Source organism: Pseudoliparis swirei, chromosome 13 (assembly GCF_029220125.1).
Source record: "Pseudoliparis swirei isolate HS2019 ecotype Mariana Trench chromosome 13, NWPU_hadal_v1, whole genome shotgun sequence".
Lineage (NCBI taxonomy): Eukaryota > Metazoa > Chordata > Actinopteri > Perciformes > Liparidae > Pseudoliparis > Pseudoliparis swirei.
In genome coordinates this window covers 5,458,931-5,480,032 of record NC_079400.1, presented here as the reverse complement: position 1 = coordinate 5,480,032, position 21,102 = coordinate 5,458,931, and the positions used below count along the sequence as shown (strand labels likewise).

The following is a 21,102-nucleotide window of genomic DNA, read 5'->3' as shown; positions in this document are numbered from 1 at the left end:
TAAATACACGGCGATCAAAACATAACCTTCCGCATTTTCAATGCGAAGGTAATAATAATAATAATAAAAAATGCATTATTTGCGAAATAATTGATTTATTTTTTATTCTGCCGCATACATACATACAGCTGTTATGTACAGATACGTTCAGTTTAAAATGGATCCGGTTTTAGTTTCACCGTTGCCATTTGGCCTGAGTGTTTGTCATTAGGAAGCTTTTTATTCAAATGCTGCACTGTTGCACATATGGAGGACTCTAATGAGCCTAGAGGGGTGCCGGGACCCGGCCCAGGCTCTTCCACTGTCTGTTGCTACTGTACTACGAAAAGGAAGCTTTGACCCCGGGCCCACTGTTTAAAGGTCGCAGGTTGAATGAGTCACCGCGACACTACCGGTCCTGGCCAGCACCCCGAGGTGGGCACTAGTCCGGGCACATCTGCTCTGTGCCTAATTAGTATCATTGTAGGCGAGGGCTTAAGGCCGGGCCTTTGTTAATAGCAGCCTGTTGCTCGGGGAAACGGCCTGACTCCTGTAAGCAGCTTCTTTGCAGGTCTGCTCATCTGATGATCTGGTTGCAGAAGTGCACGGCTAAAAAAAACACACTCTGTGCCGGTGCAGTCAGCTGAAACCTCAGTGTGCTCGCGCGAAAGGTTCGTCAGATAAGTCCTCTGAAGATTTGTCTTGTGCTCGTCGTCTGCGGCACACAGAGATGTTGCTTCATCTGCTGCTCGGCGATTAAGATGCTTTTCCCTGTTTCAAGGACCGTGGCAGGAATTGTGCATGTTTTAGTTCCTGAATTGCTAATCATGTATGTGTGTTTACTTAGATTTCAGCGAATGTATGTTTCCACTCTTTTCAACTCACTTATGTACATCGTGAAAATCCGTGAGCTGACATGTATAGCTTCAGTTGAACCATATTAATCACATAAAGTGTAACGCTTGTATAATCCTTGGAAGAGCAACATAAAACAAGAACACCATAGAATTAGTAGACATTTATATTGAAATATAACAGTAAAAACAGGGGGGGGAAAACACACAAAAATGAAACTTTAAGTTACACCACCACTACGTGGCAACGCAGTCCCAACTTCTCAACTGAAGCTGCAATTTAACTTTGACCTGAAGCACACGAGAGGTTTGCTGTGATGCATTACTGCAAGTTATACAGTTTATTTAAATACAAAACAAGGTGAATAACACATACATGAAAAACAAAAAAACAATGGCATGCTTTACAGTGAAGTATGATTTATAACCTGATTTCTTTTTGTAGATGTGCTGCCACTGCAATGGCACTTTGAGGAGACTTGGCCTCAGGTTTTAGCTCCTGATTTAAGACCTAAAGACGTAGGTTTGGAAAGAGTTTTGCTCCCAATCAGCTTACTGTCGGGGGAGGCGACATATAGTAACAGATTGGAGATTCGACGTTCAAGGAATTAATTCTCACCAGGGGGTGAAACGTTGTAGATTTCCACCTCCGTGCTTTACAGGGCCCCTGAATGGCATGCCCTGTTTTTAATGAAGAGATTTGTTCTATGTGCCAAGAGAGATTATCTTTTAAAACACTGGCCTGCTTAGGCGAAGGTTTGGTTCCTGAAGAACCATGACCGAGAACCGTCAGTCAGAGCGATGAGCTCTGCATGAATCATCTCTATTGTGGCGTTTATTGTATCAGGTTCCACTTGGTATTCAGTCTGTTCCAAGTGGATTGCTTTAAAGACACACAGAATAATCTTCACCTCCAATCTGTGGATACAGATTTTATTGAAATGGCTTATCTTTCACATGTACTGTATTTATTTAGGAATCGTGTATTTTCGTATGTACACTACCGTTCAAAAGTGTGGGGTCACTTAGAAATGTCTTTATTTTTCAAAGAAAAGCACTGTTTCTTCAATAAAGATAACATTAATCAAAAATACACACTATACATTGTTAATGTGGTAAATGACTATTCTAGGTGGAAACGTCTGGTTTCTAATGAAATATCTCCAGAGGTGTATAGAGGCCCATTTCCATCAACTATCACTCCAGTGTTCTAATGGTACATTGTGTTTGCTAATCGCCTTAGAAGACTAATATCTGATAAGAAAACCCTTGTGCAATTATGTTAGCACAGCTGAAAACAGTTATGCTGGTGATATAAGATATACAACTGGCCTTCCTTTGAGCTTGAAGTTTGAAGAACAAAATTAATACTTCAAATATTAATCATTATTTCTAACCTTGTCAATGTCTTGACTATATGTTCTATTACATTTTCAATTCATTTGATAAATAAAAGTGAGTTTTCATGGAAGACACGAAATTGTCTGGATGACCCCAAACTTTTGAACGGTAGTGTATGTCAAATGCGCATCACAAGAGAGGGTTAGCGGGATATTTTGATACGGGAGGCATTACAACCGCAGAAGTGGGATGGGGAATAAGGGAAAGCGTTTCCGTCCGTCAGTGACGCGGTCTGGAGAGGATTTCGATGTTGCAACAAAGAACACCAAATCTGCTGCATTGTGCCGCTTGCCTCCACATGGCCTCAGTAAAACCTTTCTGGCACAAGTCCAAGCCCCCCCCCCCCCCTCCTCCTCGATGTTGTCCTCGCCGGATGGACATGGCACGACATTGTGGCCATGTGGCCAGCAGGAGGCTGTATTTAAGCTCTGAAATGGGCCATAAAACCATCGCCAGCAAGTCTGGCTCCCCATGAGGCAACGGGTCTAAGTACTCATTGACAAGACTCCAACATCACTGACTTCACACAGAGAGAGAGAGAGAGAGAGAGCAGCAGAGGAAATAATGCAAGACAAAAGAAAATGCATCAGACAGAGATGAGGTGCAGACAGGAGGTGGTTGTCTGGCCTGTATAGACGGGCTGTTTTATAACCGTTAGCGCTAATGCTTCAATCCACAACGCGTCCCTGCTTTATCATACTTTCCCACCGCTACATTCTCGCTGTCATTATGGTTTTGGTAATTTGTCTCGCGGCTCATTTTCACTTAATGAAATGGCTCCTTGATTGCGTATGTTTAAGGGACCTCAGGGGAAACGTGTCACGTCCGTGTGCCACATGGCGGCCATTACATTCACATGTTCCAACTTCACACATCCTTCCCACTTCATCAGCTTTCTGAAGACATGTCACCAAATGACCTCGCACAACTTTAAAGTCTGAGGAAAGTGAGACAATGAAGTCGGTTTTACGGACTCGCCGTTACGACACCCCGGTTTGCGCTCGCTGCCGCGCCGAAGCGTCGCGTGGGAGCGCCGGAGTGTCGAGCGCGGGCGAAAGATGATAGATAGATAGATACTTTATTAATCCCCAAGGGGAAATTAGTTCTCTTCATTTAACCCATCCTTAGTTATTAAGGAGCAGTGGGCTGCAGTGCTGCGCCCGGGAAGCAACTGGGGGTTCAGTGCCTTGCTCAAGGACACTTCGACTTGCTACTAATGGGGAGAGCCGGGATCGAACCGACAACCTTGGGGTTGCAGGACGACCCCCTTACCCCACTGAGCTACAGCCGCCCCAAATAGATCAAAGGCGGTCGGTCCACCTGTGGGCCCCCGATCTACTCGTCCCGCCACGGACGAGCAGGTGTGGTGTGTCGCAGAATGACAGGTCCGTAACCTGTTTTACCCGCTCCTCAAAAGACCGTGGTCGAGTCGCTTCCATTTCATTATCAAATTGGCACAATCGGTGGCATCTGTGAAAAGACAACCCCCCCCCCCCCCCCACAAAAAAAAGGAGCGGTCTGATGGATGCCGGGCGGGCGTCCATGGCTCTGTGGTGACTGTGTCGGAGCGCCGCGAGGCAGAGAGGGAGATGATTTACGATCCCGCGGTTAGTTTACGCGGGAAAGTTTGGCACTGGCTCGAAGCAATGTCATAGCAACACGGTTTTCGTGTCGTTTTTTCATATATTATGAGGTAAATCCCACCATTTTACGGTTCTGGGAAGCCTGTAAGCCAGGGGTTCTTTGGCTGAACCTAAACATAGCTGTTTTGCATGGCCTCTTGGGTGCCTTCAGTAACCAGGGATACTCGGGTTCCCTAGACTCTCTCTTATTTTAATTGACTTTGGCCTGCAGGAGGCCTTGTGTCCATTCAAACCTTTCTGAGCAGAGCGAGAGAGAGAGAGGAGGGAGGGAGGGAGGAACAGAATGCGAATACAGCTCCCTCAGAAACTAAAGAGTGCAGCCCACTAGAGCTGTTCTTGTTAGTTTGCTCGTGGTCTTTGTTCTCCTTTCAGCCCTTCTGGCTAAATGTCTTCAAACAAGCCGTTTGGGGGATGCGATTTCTCTCGAAAAAGGTTTACAACAAAAAATTGGACTGCGCTGGTACAGTTAGTGTGGGAATAAGTGGGGAAGTGCTGCCGATAACGTGAGTGCGATGTGACGACTGTGTGTGTGTGTGTGTGTGTGTGGACGTTGGCGACGGAGCCATGCGGGGCAATGCCAGGTGGGAGTCCAGGGTTGACAAGGGAGCAGGTGTCTATTAGATACAGAGCAGAGAGGGAGGAAGGGGAGGGACGGGGATCATGAGAGCTCTTGGCATCTTCCCTACCTGCTGCCTCCCCTGCAGTCCCCCTGCCAGCAAACGGAGGGAAAGAGGGAGGGAGAACAGGAAAAAGACGGAAGAGCAGAGAAACGTGTTTGTGAGGAGGCAGCAAACCTTTGACATGGTAGCCATACATGTCATGTCTGTCGGGTTATCCTCTGCCACAGGTTGCTCGTGCCACTATTCATCGGAGGTGGGTTTTATTTGCTGTATGTCTGTTTTAAAGGGTCAGCTCGCTGCTTCTTTATCCTCTTTTTTAATGCCTCCACCCGATTACAATGGAGGTGGATGGCATTTCATTTGACATGCATTAAAGAAATTAAAACGGAACATGTCAACATTTTTTTATCGGGACTGTTTCTTTTGTAAGATGGATTTATAGTTGAGGCCATGGCATAACTAGATAGCTGGAGCGTGGGTTTTGATTTATACAGCCGCAGACAGATTTATTGGTAATTACCTAGAGTCATCGAGAGTGTTTGTTTCATCACACACAAAAACGCGGAGTCTTTGTTTCTACTTTCTTCAGGTTATATCGACCTTTGGCATCAGAATATTTAACACACGAGTGGCCCGAACTGACCAGTCGCAGTTCTTGCCGTCCCCACGAAGTGTAAACGTAGCTGCCATGGCCCCGGCGTGTCGTCACGTTTTGGAAAAAAATCAGCCTACCCGTGGCTCCCTTAAAAACATTAAACAAAAAAAGGCCCATTCCTTTAAATATCCTTAAACTATTATTTTGAGCAGCACAAATGAAACGCTGTTCACTTCCATTGTATCGGGGTAGATCCAGAAATCCAAGAGACAAGTATCTCAAAATATGGCCAATCCACAATGGCTAGACACCATGTAATTAAGGTGGACTGACCCTCTAATCTCGAGGCCCTTTTCTTTTGCTAGAGCAATAAGAGGCCGAACCGAGGTATTTAATCAGCACAGTTTACCTCTGTGCCTCCTGTCTCGATGTGTGGTGAAAGTTGGGGTGGGGGAGCATTGTCATTGGAAAGAGCTTTGAACAACTGTCAGAGATGCAGTCCACGTCATTTGTCATGTCTCCCTGGGGCTTTATGACGGAGCGTGAAGCTGGAGGCTGCAGGCACAGCCACTGAACCACCCATCTAGTCCCGGCAGATGCGTTTACCGCCCTTCGCCAAGGCTGACCATCAGGCCGCGCAGCTGAGCACCAGAATATCAATACGGCTCAGACTCATCTGGGCCCTTGGGACTATGTACAAGGCAAACAGGATCGGCTCCCCTCCTGATGGAAGACAGAGACCCTTAGGGAGATCATTGTAAACAGAGTAAAAAAGATGCTCAGTGGCTACAAACGGCAGTTTGATTTGCTCCCCAATAGTCGTTTTGAAGAGCGACACCTGAGACGATTATCTCCAGGTTTTGCTTTTCTCAGGGAGGGAAACCGATGTTTTTGTGTTCATCATCCGCACTGTCCTGAGAGATGCTGAGGAGGAGGAGGAGGAGGACTGTGAAGAGTTACGGGTTGGCTGTTCCTCCTCCTGTCACATGAAACCTGAAGTGTATCCTCTGAGTCAGGGACAGAGCCTCTCCTTTAAACAGGTTGGTGCTCAGCGGAGGTGATCATTTTGTGTGGCGATAAGCCCTTTATCTAATGGCGGGGTAGAGTAATTCCTCTTTAAGTGGGAGCGCCGGTGCTTCCCTCTCGCTTCTCTTTTTTTCCCCTTCCCTCTTTCTCCTCGATATGTTTTGTCATTTCGCTGCCCGGTTCAACACTGTTGTTTTTGTCCCGCGGCTGTTGATGCCGGCCTTGGTGTGAAACAAGGATAACGTCCCCGCAGCCAGACGGCCTCACAGTGGCACAGTCAGGGGATAAATTGTGGAGACGTGTTTATCAACAGAGAAGAAGTGCAAGTTACCCCTTGTTGGAAGAGAATAATGGGACCTAATTGAGCTGTAACATGCTGGCCGCACGCCAGGCCCTTGAATTGAAAACTCTCTCCATCAGAAAGAGGGAGGGTGCTGATGAGAACACTGCAGGCCGTTTTTAACATCGATGTAAACCTATTAGCCGCACTCGGACCCGGTTATATTCAATTAAAACTAACCTACAAATCTCTGCGTCAACCTGGGAGTGTGATGTCGTCGGGAGGAGAGCACCTGAGAGGCCTTTTCTGTCAACCAGAGCAAAGTCAGAGCAATCCTCTGGGGGAACAGCACAGCCTGTCTCCTGGCACCTGCCTTGCCAAGAACAGGAGGCAGGAAGGAGGAGGGGTGGGGGGGAGAGAGAGAGAGAGAGAGAGAGAGAGGGGGGAAAAGCGAGGGAGCATGAGCGGGTGGGATGGAGGAAAAACCCAGCTGCCTCTTCTGCGCCTGAGCCCCGTGCTGCTTTTAAAGGAGCGGGAGGGAGGGGAGAGCGAGAGGCAGAGAGACTGCTGGCACCATCTGGACATGTCTTTTGTATTCCAGCCCTCATCTTTACACAGAGCGAGGCTGGTGTGCTCTGTGTTCAAATGAAAAGGAGAGGACGTGCCTTTGGGGGTGCGCCGCGTTGAGAGGGGAAGGTGTGTGTGTGTTTGTGTGCCGATGCCGAAATTCAGTTTTGTCCTCGGAAAAAAAATCGGAGCACTCAGGGGACATCTCGTCCTATTTATTTTACCTCCTATAAAATGAGCCAGTGGGGTGTCTTTCCTTTTCCTGTGTGTGTGTGTGTGTGTGTGTGTCAGCAGGCTTGTGCTCTGTTTGCGAGCGCTCATGTGAGGGCAAATCTCTGGGTTGCCATGTTTGTGATGGGAGTCAGACGCTTTTGTTTGTTCCTCCCTCCCATCAGCCCCATTAGCCTGATGCCTCCTCTCTCACTGACTCACTCAACCTTTTTTTTTTTTTTATCTCTCCCTCTCTGTGTAATATGTGCCGTGGTGGCCGGTCCCTGCGTGTAGCAGCAGGACGGACCTGCCTTGCGCTGTCTGCTGTCATATTGACGTGGCTTTTTGCAGCTGCAATCACCAAGCGCTCCGTCTCCCCCCCCCCTCCTCCCTCGCTCCTCGGCTCCTCAGTCTGCCTGGAAGTGCCGTGAATCATAAGAGGAGATGGCTGCCCTTGCTCTTTAAATTGAATCCGCATTCCCTTTCTCCTCTTGACGCCGCGGATAGAGGGGCTGGACGGAGGAAGGAAAGCGAGAGGGAGAGTGAAAAGGGAAAGTGAGCGTTTTGTAGTTGGCACAGGACAAAAACATGCACTGCAGATGAAAAGCATGTGATTCGATCTGTGGCTGCTACCTCACCAAGCGGGAGGTAGGAAGGTAGAGAGGGGGGAAGGGCTGGGGACCATATGCAGGCCCAGAGTGAACCCTAGTGGCCAAGAGCTGCAGCGACATGCTGGATTTGAAGCCGATCTCTTATATTTGCTCCATGAAGGAGCCTCCTTTTGTGTCTCTCTGTGGGAGGAGGTTCCTAGTGTGTGGGAAATAGTTAGGTGATCTCTTGTGGTACCCTTGGTCTCAAATATTATATAATTACTCTGCGTGTTGATATGTTGCTTCTTCTTACCTTTCATAAAGTGCATTTAAATGAACTTATAAAGTGATACATTGTGTTGGCTATTGGCAGGAAAATGTTCTTTTCAGGATGAAGCCATGTTATTTTGCAATTTGATATTTAGTTAATACATTTATTAGTATATACAAAGAAATTGGCAGAGAGAGCCCTAATGGAAAAAACACCCCCCCAGGACCGATATATTTACACAATTAAGACTTAACTACTAAAATAATACTAATAGAAATAAACTAGGAGAGTAAATAACTATTGAAAGAAAGGGCAAGAATCACTCAAACTATAGAAGTGGCACAGGAGTGTGCACCCGAATGCAAATGTCTTTCTAATGTGTACCTCGCTGCTCTCATGGATATTAGTAATGCATTAAACGTCTGCATTCATGTTCCTCCTCTGAATATGTAAAAGTAAAGGACAAAAAAAAGTATCAAATATAAACACATCAACTAAAAAATAATCCTGAAAGGACACAACTGCTTTTATAACAAGGTCTTACCTTTACTCAGCAGATCATTTCAGAAAAGATTCCGACATTTTTGTCATTTATTTTATCGCCTTTTCTTATGATTTTTCATCTTATATGATGCTTAAATGTTCAATGTTGTTGCACACGTGGCCTGAGACTGTACACCTGTTTTGTTTTGACCGGACACAGAGCCTACGCATCATTTTGTCAGGCTATTGCTTTTTTCTCCAGAAGCTTCTTTTCCTAAGTTGTTGTTTCTTCTAGAAGCTTCTTTTCCTAAGTTGTTGTTTCTTCTACCCTCCTCCTCTCACAGTTTTTGCTGTGTTTTTTTTGTTTTTTGTCAGCGCTTGCCGTCGTTAATTTCTCACAGGAGTCCACTGATCCACTCTCTCTCTCTCTCTCTCCAGCTCTTCTGTCCTCGTGGTGTGAGGAGCTAGGACGCCTCCTCCTCCTCCGTCACCAGAAGAACCGGCAGAACGAGCCTCCGGGAAAAGTGCCCATGCAGCCCCCCATGAGCTCCATGAAGCCCGGCCTTTCACACGGGTCAGTATGCGCTTTTTGGCTTGTGTGTGAGGTGTGTGTGTGTGTGTGTGTGTGTGTGTGAACAGACAGACCAGGCCCTTGGGGAAAGCCCTTCCTCTCCACATGAAGCCCGGTGTTCCTTCTGGATCGGTGGCCACACAAACTGCCAACGAGCTGCTTGTAGTACATTCAATACGGACAAACAGTACCTCATTACCCCGAGAACATGTCGTTAACAATTACAACTCTTATTTGTGCATTTCAAGAGGAAGTACATGCTTTTACTTTATAATCCTAACAATAAAACCTTTGTCTCTTCCTATCGTTCAGCAAATGCAAATGTGCACTACCGTTCAAAAGTTTGGGGTCACTTAGAAATGTCTTTATTTTTCAAAGAAAAGCACTGTTTTTTCAATAAAGATAACATTAATCAAAAATACACACTATACATTGTTAATGTGGTAAATGACTATTCTAGGTGGAAACGTCTGGTTTCTAATGAAATATCTCCAGAGGTGTATAGAGGCCCATTTCCATCAACTATCACTCCAGTGTTCTAATGGTACATTGTGTTTGCTAATCGCCTTAGAAGACTAATGTCTGATTAGAAAACCCTTGTGCAATTATGTTAGCACAGCTGAAAACAGTTATGCTGGTGATATAAGCTATACAACTGGCCTTCCTTTGAGCTTGAAGTTTGAAGAACAAAATGAATACTTCAAATATTAATCATTATTTCTAACCTCGTCAATGTCTTGACTATATTTTCTATTCAATTTTCAATTCATTTGATAAATAAAAGTGAGTTTTCATGGAAGACACGAAATTGTCTGGATGACCCCAAACTTTTGAACGGTAGTATACCTACGATGACTATATATTTGTGAAGTGACGCAGGGCACGTCTGATTTGCCGACTTGATGTGTTTTCATCTGTCCTCAGCAGAGATGGGTCTTTTCCCTATGACTCAGGCCCCTGGCCACAGAACACCAATCAGCCTCCAGGTTCGTTGTCGGTGGTTACGACCGTCTGGGGCGTGACCAACACGTCGCAGAGCCAGGTGAGATCCCATATCTGACCAACAGAGTAGATGTGTGTCTTGAGTGCTCCTGCCGGAGGTTCCTCGGCCGTCACGTAGACCTATATTCTGATTTCTTACTTTTCTGTCCTAATGTTAAAGCATCCAACGTTCACCCCTGTATCTCTGTATGTCTATGTCCAACAGGTGTTGGGGAACCCCATGGTGAACAACAACAATCCCATGAACCCCGGGGGCAACCCTATGGGCTCGGGTATGCCTGGTAACAATCCAGAGATGAACTCTCCTCAGTTTCCTGGGCCTCAGCAGCAGTTCCCCAGCAAGGGCAACTCCAACCAGGGCTACATGCAGCAGGGCATGTACGGACGACCCAACTACCCCGGAGGAGGAGGAGGCTTCGGTGGCAAGTAAGTGGACAGTTGATAAGTAACTGTCGCTGCAGTGATTAAAACCGCCTACAAAGAATGAACCACGTCAGAACGAATGGTCGCACTCCTCCGGCTCGAGTTCATTTCCTATGTTATGTTGCTTCCTTGTCAGTTACCCCGGAGGGCCCAACGCCGGACCAGGAGGAATGGACATGCCGCAGCACTCCCGTCCTCCGTCAGACTTCGCCCAGCCTGCCGCCGCCGCCGCCGCCGCTGCAGTCGCTGCCGCTGCCGCCACGGCAACCGCCACCGCCACGGCGACTGTAGCCGCCATGCAGGAGACCCAGAACAAAGACATGAACCAATACGGACCGGTAGGACACGGCAAACGACAGCACGTCCCTCACTTTGCCTTTCAGTCGAAGTTGATTTAGGGTTATTGGGGAACGCGGTGAAGTGCAAATCATTAGCTGACGTTGTAATGGGCCAAATAGCACATTTAGCTCTATAAAATAAATGATTATTTATTTAAATAGCACATTTAGCGATAAGAAAAGCTGACAGGGACACATTTTTTGAATTCCTTTTGTCTCGCGTGAGTTTTAATCGACTCTTTTCACTCGCAGATGGTTGATTGCACCCATTTTGTTTTCCAGGTGAGTTCCTCTTTCCAGATGGGACCAAACCCGGCGTACAGCAGCCAGTTCATGAACCAGCCAGGACCCCGCGGCCCTCCATCCAACCCTGGGAACATGGGCACTGGCATGAATGCATCCAGCATGAGCGGACCCCCCATGGGAATGAACCAGCCGAGGGGCCAAGGCATGGGGCCTTTTGGGGGCCATGGCCAAAGGATACCCCAGCAAGGCTATGCAGGACCCCGGCCTCAGGGCATGGGTATGAAGAGGCCGTACCCAGGGGAGGTGAGCGGACGTGAATTCAACACTTTCACCGTCCATGTTTAGCTTGTTTGATGAATGTTGAATTTATGTATGGCATCCCTTAATCCACAGCCAAACTATGGTGGTCAGCCGTATGGACCAAACAGCCAGTTCCCAAACCAGCAGGGGCCGTACCCCACACAGAACCCCTCGAGGCCGCTGCCGTCCCCAAACTACCCTGGCCAGAGGATGCCAGGACAGCAGCTGCAGAGCCAATACCCACCACCCAGTGGTGCCATGGGCCAGAACTATAAGGTGCAGTAATGATGCTATTCACACACAAATCCGGAGAATTATTCGCAGGGTTTTATACCAAAAACCTTTTTGCAAGGTGTCAGCTGATTTTTTTTGTTGAAATAATAAAGAAATGTTATCTGCTTCATCAAATTGCAGCAAGAACCATCTTTTAATGGCCAAACAAATAACTTCTCTGGGAGTGGATATCAGTACAGCCAGGGTAATATGAATGGGGTAAGCTCATTTTTGTACCAATTGGGTTCCATCACATTATCATTCTCTTGCTTGTGTTGATCATCGTCCGATAAACATTTGATTTACTAATCAATTGTCTTCAATATAGCCGCCCAGACCGGTGGGCAACTATCCTCACTCCCCAGTGCCGGGCAACCCCACCCCTCCAATGACGCCGGGAAGTAACATCCCTCCGTACCTGTCGCCAAACCAGGACGTGAAGCCCCCCTTCCCTCCTGACATCAAACCGAATATCACCGCTGTCCCGCCCCCTCCAGGTCAGTAACTCGAAAAAGTCCAATGAAGAAATCCTAATTGTGTATTAATTCCTTAAAGTTTCATGATAGTCTGACCGTGGCTCTTCTTCAACCAATGTAGCCAACCACAACGAGGAGCTGCGGCTCACGTTCCCGGTGCGAGACGGGGTGGTCCTCGAGCCCTTCAGGCTAGAGCACAACCTGGCTGTCAGCAACCACGTCTTCCACCTACGGCCCTCTGTACACCAGACGCTCATGTGGAGGTAAGACATCAAGCAAGGAATCGACATACAATATCTTTTGGAGATGTTCTTGACATTAGGTTGAAATGCAAATATGAACCTGTGAAAACAACTTTTCATCCCTGGTTTCTTGGGGCTCACAGTGTATGTTTTAGGACTATTTGGTGACCAACAAAATAATCTGAAATATCCAATGGGCGTGAGTCTAGGGACATTACTATTTTCTTTTGACAATACCAGCCTTGTAGGAAAAATCTTGAAACATACACTACCGTTCAAAAGTTTGGGGTCATCCAGACAATTTCGTGTCTTCCATGAAAACTCACTTTTATTTATCAAATGAATTGAAAATTGAATAGAAAATGTAGTCAAGACATTGACAAGGTTAGAAATAATGATTAATATTTGAAGTGATTTTCTTTTTTTTTCTTCAGCTCAAAAGGAAGGCCAGTGTATAGTATATTATCACCAGCATAACTGTTTTCAGCTGTGCTAACATAATTGCAAGGGTTTTCTAATCAGATATAGTCTTTCTAGCGATTAGCAAACACAATGTACCATTAGAACACTGGAGTGATAGTTGATGGAAATGGGCCTCTATACACCTCTGGAGATATTTCATTAGAAACCAGACGTTTCCACCTAGAATAGTCATTTACCACATTAACAATGTATAGTGTGTATTTTTGATTAATGTTATCTTTATTGAAAAAACAGTGCTTTTCTTTGAAAAATAAAGACATTTCTAAGTGACCTCAAACTTTTGAACGGTAGTGTACAAGCCCCATAAAGTATCACTGGCAGATTTGGATAGGAAGCCAGTGACGGATCATCTTCTTGTTGGTGCACAGACAACTTGGGGTTAGCCATGACAAAGACAACAGTGTAAGGTGGATCATCCATGAACTGAAAATGATGTGTCCATCCATAGTAATGTGGATGACACCCAACTATTCCTCAGTGTAAAGCCCAGAGATCATCTGATTCTCAGTCATCAGAGAAATTGCGTCACACATAAGAGACCTGAAGGAAAGAACCAATGGGTATTCTTTAAGACATCTTAACCTTTGGCAAGCTGATTGAAAAAGGATGTGCAGTCATTCCGTCTGCCACTGACAATTATTTTAAAAAGATCAAACGCCCACAAAGGTCAGTCATCCATGAATTTCCTCTGATTTAGATTATTGTAATTCCCATTCCTCCCCCTCTCAAGCCAAAGTCATTCTCCCATCTGGAGCTTATTAAGAGTCTTGCAATGAGAATTATTTCTTCCCATCACTGGTGGTCTGCTTGCTTTAGGACTGATTAGAAGGTTGGAGAGGCTGCAAACATCAGACTGTGGTTTGTCTTTTCTGTCCCCACGGGAGACTCCGTCACACTCGCTCATGAAGATCCTTCCTTTTCTTGTCCGTGCAGATCGGACCTGGAGCTGCAGTTTAAGTGCTACCACCACGAAGACCGCCAGATGAACACCAACTGGCCGGCATCTGTCCAAGTCAGCGTAAACGCCACGCCGCTCACCATCGAGCGGGGCGACAACAAGACCTCCCACAAACCCCTGCACTTAAAACAAGTATGCCAGCCAGGAAGGAACACGATCCAGATCACAGTCACTGCCTGCTGCTGTGTGAGTACACGAATCGACACGACGAATGGAAAGAGGTTTTATACCAAAGTACCATCGAACGATTTTGAATTCTAAAGCTTAGAACAAAAAGTAGTTCCCCTCAGAGTAGTTTGTGTGAGTGACATCGATGTTCCCCTCTCGCAGTCGCACTTGTTTGTGCTGCAGCTCGTCCACAGGCCCTCGGTTCGCTCGGTCCTCCAGGGCTTGCTGAAGAAGAGGCTTCTGCCCGCAGAGCACTGCATCACCAAAGGTAGAAGAAAAGGAAACAACGGTCACATTGTGCACGCGAATCGTTCTCGGAGTCCCTGCTCACGCGTTTTTATCTTTTTCCTCCCGTCTCAAAGTTAAGAGGAACTTCAGCAGCGTTGCGGCGTCGTCGGGGAACGCAGCGCTCAACGGCAAGGAAGGCGTGGAGCAGACGGCCATGAAGGTTTCCCTCAAATGTCCGATCACCTTCCGGCGAATACAACTTCCAGCAAGAGGCCATGACTGCAAACACGTTCAGGTGAGCACCGCGGGGATGAATGAACACACCGGGAGTCAAACGGCACATGCAGAGAAGGATTTGGAGAAAAAAAATGTACTGGCTAACAAGTGTGTCGACTTTTCTTGCTCTTCCAGTGTTTTGATTTGGAATCATATTTACAACTCAACTGTGAGCGGGGGACATGGCGATGTCCTGTATGCAAGTACGTCGATCAGCTTGAATACAAAGCAGTACTTTGCCCCGACTGTACTTTTGACGGTGATCCACAGACATGTCTCTCTCAGCATTTTAAGCCCCGTCTCTTTTCTCTCCTCAGTAAAACAGCGTTGTTAGAGGGACTCGAAGTGGACCAGTACATGTGGGGAATCTTAAATGCCATTCAAAAGTAAGTGAGACACCAATGTGTGGCGCCTATGGTTTATTTCTGTTTGTTACCTTCGCATTGAAAATGCGGAAGGTTATGTTTTGATCGCCGTGTATTAATTAATTAATTTATTTATTTATTTATTTGTATGCGTGTTATTCGCATAACACAAAAAGTATTAAACCGAATCGCATGAAATTCGCTGGGATGATTGGTTATTATCCGGGGACCATTTGATTATATTTTGGGATCAATCAGGTCAAAGGTCAAGGTCAAGGTCATGAAAAGGTCAAACTCTTCTTTTTACCATAGCACGGTCAATTTTTATCCAATTGGCATGCAACTAATGCCAAAATGTTCATAATTCAATGCCCAATCTTGTGAAATGCGAAGGTATGCGCTCTACCGAGTGACCATTCTAGTTTCATTGTATCTTAACCATTTTGTCTGTTTCCCCAGCTCGGAGTTTGAGGAGGTGACCATTGACCCGACATGTAGTTGGCGGCCGGTGGCTATAAAATCTGATATCCACATCAAGGAGGATCCAGATGGACCGCTGGCCAAGAGGCTTAAGACTATGAGCCCCAGCCAGATGATCATGCCCAATGTGATGGAGATGATAGCTCAGCTCGGCCCCGGACCGTCGCCGTACCCGTTGTTATCTTCTCAGCAAGGGGGAAAGAACAGTGAATACAGCAGCCAAGGTAGGAGACAAAGGCCTTATACCTAACCTCACGTGCCGCAGTAAACATTCTCTGAATGTCGGGGAGATGCACAACAAAACGTAGCGTCAGATAATTTACTGTTTTTTTTTCTTCTTCATTTTGTGTTCCAAGGCAACAGTTACCCGGGACACGGGAACTTTGACTTCCCTCACGGCACGCCTGGCGGTACGTCGATGAATGATTTCATGCACGGCCCCCAGCTGTCTCACCCTCCCGACATGCCCAACAGCTTGATGACTCAAGACAAGCCACTCTCACACAACATGCCTGACTCAGTGAGTTTAGTTCATCAACTCTGTATTTCAGCCTCTCTTTGTCTTTTGTATCACTTTTCTGCTGCATATTGCTCTGTTTTTCTTTCTTGATGATCTGTTAAACTATTTCTCTGCGACCTACATAAATCAGGTGTGAGCGTTCACTCCTTCAGATAGATTAATTTGTCGGGAAGAACAGAAAAGACACAAAACAAACTGAACTACCATGCAGAATGAAAGTAGATATGATCAGCAGGGAAGAACAATTAAAGACATTTTCGACACAGCCTGGATAGCTGTTACCGCTGCTAAACTAACTGACATAGGAGTTACAATTATCTTCTTATTCGTCTTAACTTTCAGCAAGGACGCGAGGCAGCACATTTCCCAAAAATGTTGACTATGCCTTTAAAGGATGTGTTTGTCGTCAAATAAAATGACTGACGCTAGAAACCGTGATGAATTAAAATAAGATGTATGAGTATTAGTTAATCTGAAGATCTCCCCCGTCTCCCTACAGATACCTCACTCTGCAGGCAATGATCAATCGCATTGTCCTCTGCAGAGCTTACATCCATCTCCACACCCTGGGAGCCAATCAGGACAGCAGCTACACCACAGCGAGCCTCCTCAGCAGTCGCGACAAGCTCCGCCTCCTCAACAACAACAACAGCAGCAACAACAACAGCAACAACAACAGCCGACCGGTCCCAACAACCATCCCCACGGCGACCTGGCCTTCAACCCCTCCAGCAGTTTGGACGGCCAAGCAGGGTCGGACATGCCTGAGCCATCTTTAGACGTGAGTCCCAACATACGGCGCAACACTTCCGTGTTCAATAATCTGTGTTCCCTCCAGTGACTAATCCAACCCTCCCTCCTTCCTTCCAGCTTCTTCCAGAGCTCGCTAACCCGGATGAGCTTTTGTCGTACCTGGATCCACCTGACCTCCCCAGCAATAGCAACGATGACCTTCTATCGCTCTTCGAAAACAACTGAGGCAATTCAGGCACACATAAACTTTTCTGACTGTCTGCAGTTTCCCCCCCCCCCCGAGAACCCTGGGCGGTCGCTCAGTACTTGATAAACACAAAGATGCACTCCCTTTCTCTTCTTCCTCTTGTACAGTTTTCATTGGCCAGCACAGATTGACTGAAAGAGGTAAAAACTCCAAGACGAGGCGGGACGCGGCCCCGCCCCCTGGCGATACTTATGAACTGTGCAGCTGTACTCTGTTATTTTTTCACGCCACACACAGGTGTGTATGTGTGCACATTAGGAACGTGTTGTAGCATTTTTGTATTCATGTTTTGTTTCCTTTTGAGAAGATAAAAGGAGTTCAATGTATAAAACAGAAAAATAGCTGTTAAAAACCTGCGCTATCTGGCCAGTGATACGTCCATGTTGTTATTTCAAACTGAGAGGCCACAGCTTCCCGGTGTCACAGCTCCATTCCCTGACTGGTCTGGTTAGTCCACCACACATCTTTTTAAAGCACAAGAGATTCGGGCAATGCAAAATAAAAGAAAAAAAATCTGTCTTTACGAAGGAAAAACTAAATCAGTTGGATCAGCCTATGTCTGTCCTTGGCAAACATGTTTTTTAATAATTTCTTGCTCAACATTTTAAACAGATTTTTGGGAACAATCGGCTTCCACTTTGTCTACAATTGTGATACCTAGATATTTTTGTCAAAAATAGGTATACCGGCCTTTCAGTCCTGAGAGCTGAGTGGTGGAACGGAAAAGATGTTTGTCCCCACTGAAACAAAGCAACAAGTTTATATTGCACATCAAGAATAGCATACCTGGACTTCGACATAATGTATAGTTATCGTCCTCCTGTGCAGAGGAGTGATTTTAATGGAAAGGTACAATATGAGAAACCTGGGTTCCTGTGAAGCAGCTGCTGCTTTTATTTCTTCCTGCAACGACTTCTTCCATGGCGCCTGCTCTGCGTGTTGCTCGTGTCAGCAATTTTGCCACGACACATCTCTCCCCCCGTTAACTGATGTGCTGTTATAGTAGTCTACAAAGTGCATGTGTGCCAAGCCCTTGTCTAGTGCTGTTCCAAGTGGCAACAAAGAAGAAGAAAAAAGATAGTGTGGTTTTTATCAGTTGCTTTTTTCACGGCTCTTTTTTTGTTTGTACGTTTTTTTTCTTTTTTTTCTGTCAGATTTAGTATGATTTATTTAACACTAACATTGAAGGGATAATGCTGATATCAGCGATACATGTATCGTGTATTTGCTGAATATACTGTATTATATTTGTGTTCTTGTTTTTGTCGCTGCATAATTTAACGATCCATAAATCTTTTTGGGAATCTGCTCAACATCACCAAAGTTAGAGGGATGAGAATGGAGAGGTTTTGTGTTTGCTTGGTCCTGTGTAAGACTGCGAGTGTGTGCACGAGTGAGTGTGAGATTGTGTGCGTGTGTGCGTGTGTGCGTGTGTTTCTATTCGTGCGATGGGAAGAAATATTGATTTCATAGATATATGGGAGGACAAAGACAGTTTATCCATCACTGCTGTTCAAGAAGTGGTTTCTAAAGCAGTATTGGTACAGATCTTTTGCCACATTTGTTTTCAATTTCACTTTTTGAGAAGAGTGCTGTTCAGTATGCAAATGTATTATTTTTAAAGAAAAAATGCTATTGTACTGTAAATATCATTGTGAATATTTTTGTATCATCTTGATAATGTGTGTCCGTTGATCATTAGTCGTCCGACCTAACAACTTATGCTCCCAGACGTCCATCTAACCACTGACTTTGTTTGTAACCAGCATACGACAGCTGTCTCGCCTCCTCGTTGTGGGGAAGCCAGTCCAAATGTCTCATAAGCTATTTCCTGCAGGTCGCCATGCTTTCTAGTCACTTTCCTCCCAGTGCACTCTGTCTCACACCTGTCCTTGATAGACAGGTGTCCCATGTCTATGTGCCCCCCTTCCCGACATCAGCTCACTGTGATTGTGAAGCATCATTTCAGTTTTCAGATGCCAAGCGCGGTTCGACGCCATCTTTTCTTTCACGGTCCGATGTATTTGATTGAAAATGTTGTCTGTTCATCATTTTATGTTGACATTTTATCAGTGATACTGAACAGTAATGGTTTAAAAAAGATGTGGTATCGGCTGGCTTTCAGTGTAATTCGTGAGCTATGTGAATATCATAATTGTCAATGCACAGTGGTATCACAACCCTATTTTAAAGAAATCCATGATATTGTTTATATTTTTGTTTTCGAAAATGTGGCTTTTTAAAAGCATGAGACCATATACATTTTTATCCCCTTTTTGTTTTTGGTAAATTATTTTGTACTGGTTTTCTTATTAATCTGTAAGGCTAGAAATCCAATTTCTTTCAACTGTAGAATTGTGCTGATTTAACCACCCTGGTTTTATGTAAACATTATTTTAAGCGTCATTTATGAAATATTATTTGTTCCAGTTCAGCACACTGACATGTTGTTTCATATTTATGTCACAAAGAGACATCAAATCAAAAAAGATAATTCCTCTTGTAACGATACACTCCCACATTTTCCTATTTTATTATCAGAATTGAAACTATCGATCAATCCCATGGACGTCATCATTTCACCTTTTGCTCTCACTTTCAAGTGAGCCAATTTGGTAAAAGGCAGCACCTCAAATCTGTAGTTGCACAATCACAATAAGGGCCATTTCTCTGGGGAAAGTTGTTTTTAAAAAAGGAAAAAGAAAAAAAATACAATGCAGAGAGAAAGGACACGTTCATCATTGTGGCCTGGAAAGGATGTTGAGGGCAAGGCTAGATCAAACGTCCCAAGGATGCCTGTATATATGTAAATGAATATAGAGACATGTGAACAGAAATGTATTCATTTTCCCTGGGAATGTGCATTGTTTCTTCAGAATAATAAAAAGCTTGCAACCCCTCAACTGGAAGTGGCTGAATATGGAAAATTCAGCATTTTGTTCTCCCTATGTAATATACTTTCGCCTCTTTTGTTCGGGGAACTGGGACAGCTGTGTTTCACATGTACAATTTAGCCTGAGTGTTCTAGTCTGTCACCTGCATACTCTTGAGGTGCTAAACTAATTAAGGAAGAGAAAAAAAAGGTTACAAAGAAAATAGTTCGGAGGGGTGGGAGAAAGGCAGTGGGAGGGACGGGTCCAGAAGATTGTAACCAAATCCATAGTTTGAACACTTTTTTAAATATCACAAGCAGTTGTAAAAATCATACAATCTAAGGTGATTCATGCAATGTGGCCATTGTCTCTATTGTGTACATTGTGTGGACAATCATTTCATATTCTAAACTGGTCAGAAAATAAAAGGAACTAATTGTGATTTTTAGTCTTGCAGAACTGTATGTAGTTAGATGATGTGACAACCTAATATTTATCTAATAAATATGTATTCAGATGATACCTGTATGTCCCTGTGGTCCTGTCTTTTGTGCACTTGCATCATAGTCTAAGGATTACACCTGCCTAATTCCCAGAGGCTGTTTATGCAAGCAGAAGGTGTACATTCTGGGTATTGCGTTTTAACTAATGTAGCTTAAGGCCAGCTTTAAATTTGGAAATAATAGGAGCCCAAGGTCTTTAACATCACAGAATAAGTGAAACAAAAGTCGTAAACTGGCTCATTGGAATGACTTGGAGTTGTTCTATGACCTATATTATAATAATGTATATTGTTAATACTGATGCACTGATAGCTGAGCAGAAGCTTACTGTTGTGCTCCAAGTAGACAGTTTTACAATATTTTATATGCATTTGGGAAGTTCCAGACCTAAAGGTCTGCAATTTGAAACAAATAGCTCCGTTTCCTCCCATGAGATTATATGTTGTGTGATTTCATGATAATATGACTTTTGTGTATGTCATTAAATACATTTTATATAGGGCATTGAAAATCCGGACTGTTCGACCTAAATCCGTACGTCTGCTCACCCTATCATATAGGCAGACATGTTTTTTGTCTTGGGCTACTTATATGTTGTTGACACGTGATCACGTGTTATCTCGCGAGTTTTCAAGATAATGCAGATCCGGTGAAAGGCCATTAGAACAGTCACGGCACGCACAGATATATGTCAGAGTTTGTGCCTCAGTGTCCATTCTTTTATTTTATTTAATCATTTTTCTGCGGTTGCTCCCCTCGCATGTTAGTTTAAATGTATTTGTTTGCCCTTTATTATTGACAATTAATGAAATTGTACAATGTGCAATTGTTGAATAAATAATACAACATAAAAAAGAA

The 21,102-nt window shown here is 44.9% G+C and overlaps 1 protein-coding gene across 5 annotated transcripts in view; it reads left to right on the top strand.

Moving 5' to 3' along the window:
* The window catches only part of LOC130203618 (zinc finger MIZ domain-containing protein 1-like), a 123,236-nt gene extending 102,973 nt beyond the window's left edge, over positions 1-20,263 (top strand). For 3 of the 5 annotated variants that reach the window (XM_056429949.1, XM_056429948.1, XM_056429950.1), the window contains 18 exons: positions 8,958-9,093; positions 10,015-10,132; positions 10,298-10,518; positions 10,652-10,853; positions 11,136-11,402; positions 11,493-11,675; positions 11,814-11,891; positions 12,001-12,169; positions 12,270-12,411; positions 13,807-14,017; positions 14,162-14,267; positions 14,362-14,522; positions 14,639-14,706; positions 14,821-14,889; positions 15,328-15,572; positions 15,705-15,868; positions 16,368-16,649; positions 16,739-20,263. In XM_056429949.1, coding sequence (XP_056285924.1) covers positions 8,958-9,093; positions 10,015-10,132; positions 10,298-10,518; positions 10,652-10,853; positions 11,136-11,402; positions 11,493-11,675; positions 11,814-11,891; positions 12,001-12,169; positions 12,270-12,411; positions 13,807-14,017; positions 14,162-14,267; positions 14,362-14,522; positions 14,639-14,706; positions 14,821-14,889; positions 15,328-15,572; positions 15,705-15,868; positions 16,368-16,649; positions 16,739-16,846 — 2,930 coding nt within the window. In that variant the 3' untranslated portion in view covers positions 16,847-20,263. The remainder of the gene's footprint in view (positions 1-8,957; positions 9,094-10,014; positions 10,133-10,297; positions 10,519-10,651; positions 10,854-11,135; positions 11,403-11,492; positions 11,676-11,813; positions 11,892-12,000; positions 12,170-12,269; positions 12,412-13,806; positions 14,018-14,161; positions 14,268-14,361; positions 14,523-14,638; positions 14,707-14,820; positions 14,890-15,327; positions 15,573-15,704; positions 15,869-16,367; positions 16,650-16,738) is intronic. The other 2 variants (XM_056429952.1, XM_056429951.1) reach the window with 2 other exon arrangements.
* The last annotated feature ends 839 nt before the right edge of the window (positions 20,264-21,102 follow it).